The following is a 1,440-nucleotide window of genomic DNA, read 5'->3' on the forward strand; positions in this document are numbered from 1 at the left end:
TTTGGTTTTTGGTTAGAGGAGACTTGAAAGACAAGCCTGGCAATCTTCTGTCAACAAGTCACAGCCCTGAGAATCCGATGGAGCAGTTCTATTCTGCACACAGTGGTCACCATAAATTGGAATTTAGTCAAAGGCAGCTAATAGCAACAGCACTCCCAAACCTAGTCTTTCTTAGTGCAACCACTTCAGTTCCTGCTTAGTGACATACACTTTGGGCAACTGGCTGCTGTCTGGGCTGGGTAAAAGCAGCCCCTTCTGGTTTCTCTTCTGAGGGACGAGCTTCTGGGGAAAAAAAGGCACACACCCACATTATTTAGTTTCCTTCCCTGCCTCCCACACCAGCTGGCTGGGATAGAATGACCTGGAACCTTGTGAATGCACACAGCCTGGGCTCCCAAGCTCAGAGGGGCAGTACTGGGCAGGCTAGAGTGAGATGTATGAAGGACTTTCCTGTGAGCCTTTGAGGCCAGAGGGAGGAAGTATGGGACAGAGTATAGGAGAGATTGCCGTGTCAGGGTAGAGGAATTGACAAGAAGACCTCTTGATTTGCAGGCTCAGGAATCCACCACAAATATACTCCATAGTAAATACAAGAACAGCTCCTGAGAGGATCGGACGGGAGCCAAGGAGTCTGCACACACACCAGCTGCTGCATCTTCCTGCATCCCTAGTAAGGCTGGCACAGCCTGACCCGAGCCTATACCCTCCTTCGGATGGCCTTACAGCTGGGAAAAAAGCCCTGGGGCTGTGAAGATGGTAGCATCTCCAGGGCCTGTGCCTGCAAGCCCCAGGTCCAGAGGAGCCAGGATGAAGAAGGGATCTGGATGTGAACGGGAGTCATAGACAGGAAGGATGAGCAAAGAAGGGGGATGCTGGCCAAGGCAGCCAGGATTCGGCCTAAGCATGGGCTTCCCTAGCCCCCTGCTCTAGCCCTGAGCTGGGTGGGGACTGGGTGCACCCAAGGACCTAGAGGTGAAAGGTGAGGTCAGTGGGGCCAGGCATCTCTGTATTGACAATAAAGGTTTGTGTTGAGATCAATGTGTCTGACTAGGGGTATTCCTCTTCTCCCTTGGGGCAATCTTATCCCAGGACTGCTGGGGGAGACAGATCCTTCCCCTTAAAAGCCTGTCGGATGGGAGAGTTACAGCCTGCCTTCAAGAACTTCCAGTTAAATGGGAGAGAGAATCCACACCCCTGAAAATTTCTGACTTAATGGGAAGATATAATTCCTGCTGTTGAGGTCCTAAATATTGTGTGTGGGGGGGAAAGACTGGTCTTCATAGTTGGAATCCCCTGTCTGATGAAGGAGACACAGCCTTACCCTCTCTCTCCCTGTCTAAAGGTGAAGACTGGTACCAGTCTAATGGGGCTACCATTGACCAAGTCCATAAGTGCAGGCAACTGCATCCTAGGCAAAGTGTGGATTTGGCAAGCTTCATA

General features: G+C 51.2%; 1 protein-coding gene across 1 annotated transcript in view; it reads left to right on the forward strand.

Moving 5' to 3' along the window:
- CATSPER4 (cation channel sperm associated 4) overlaps positions 1-606 on the forward strand; it is a 19,124-nt gene extending 18,518 nt beyond the window's left edge. Inside the window, exon 11 of the mRNA XM_007935883.1 lies at positions 553-606. Coding sequence (XP_007934074.1) covers positions 553-606 — 54 coding nt within the window. The remainder of the gene's footprint in view (positions 1-552) is intronic.
- The last annotated feature ends 834 nt before the right edge of the window (positions 607-1,440 follow it).

The sequence above is a fragment of the Orycteropus afer genome, unplaced genomic scaffold (assembly GCF_000298275.1).
Source record: "Orycteropus afer afer isolate SDZICR_OR568_19922 unplaced genomic scaffold, OryAfe1.0 scaffold00031, whole genome shotgun sequence".
NCBI classification, from domain to species: Eukaryota; Metazoa; Chordata; class Mammalia; order Tubulidentata; family Orycteropodidae; genus Orycteropus; species Orycteropus afer.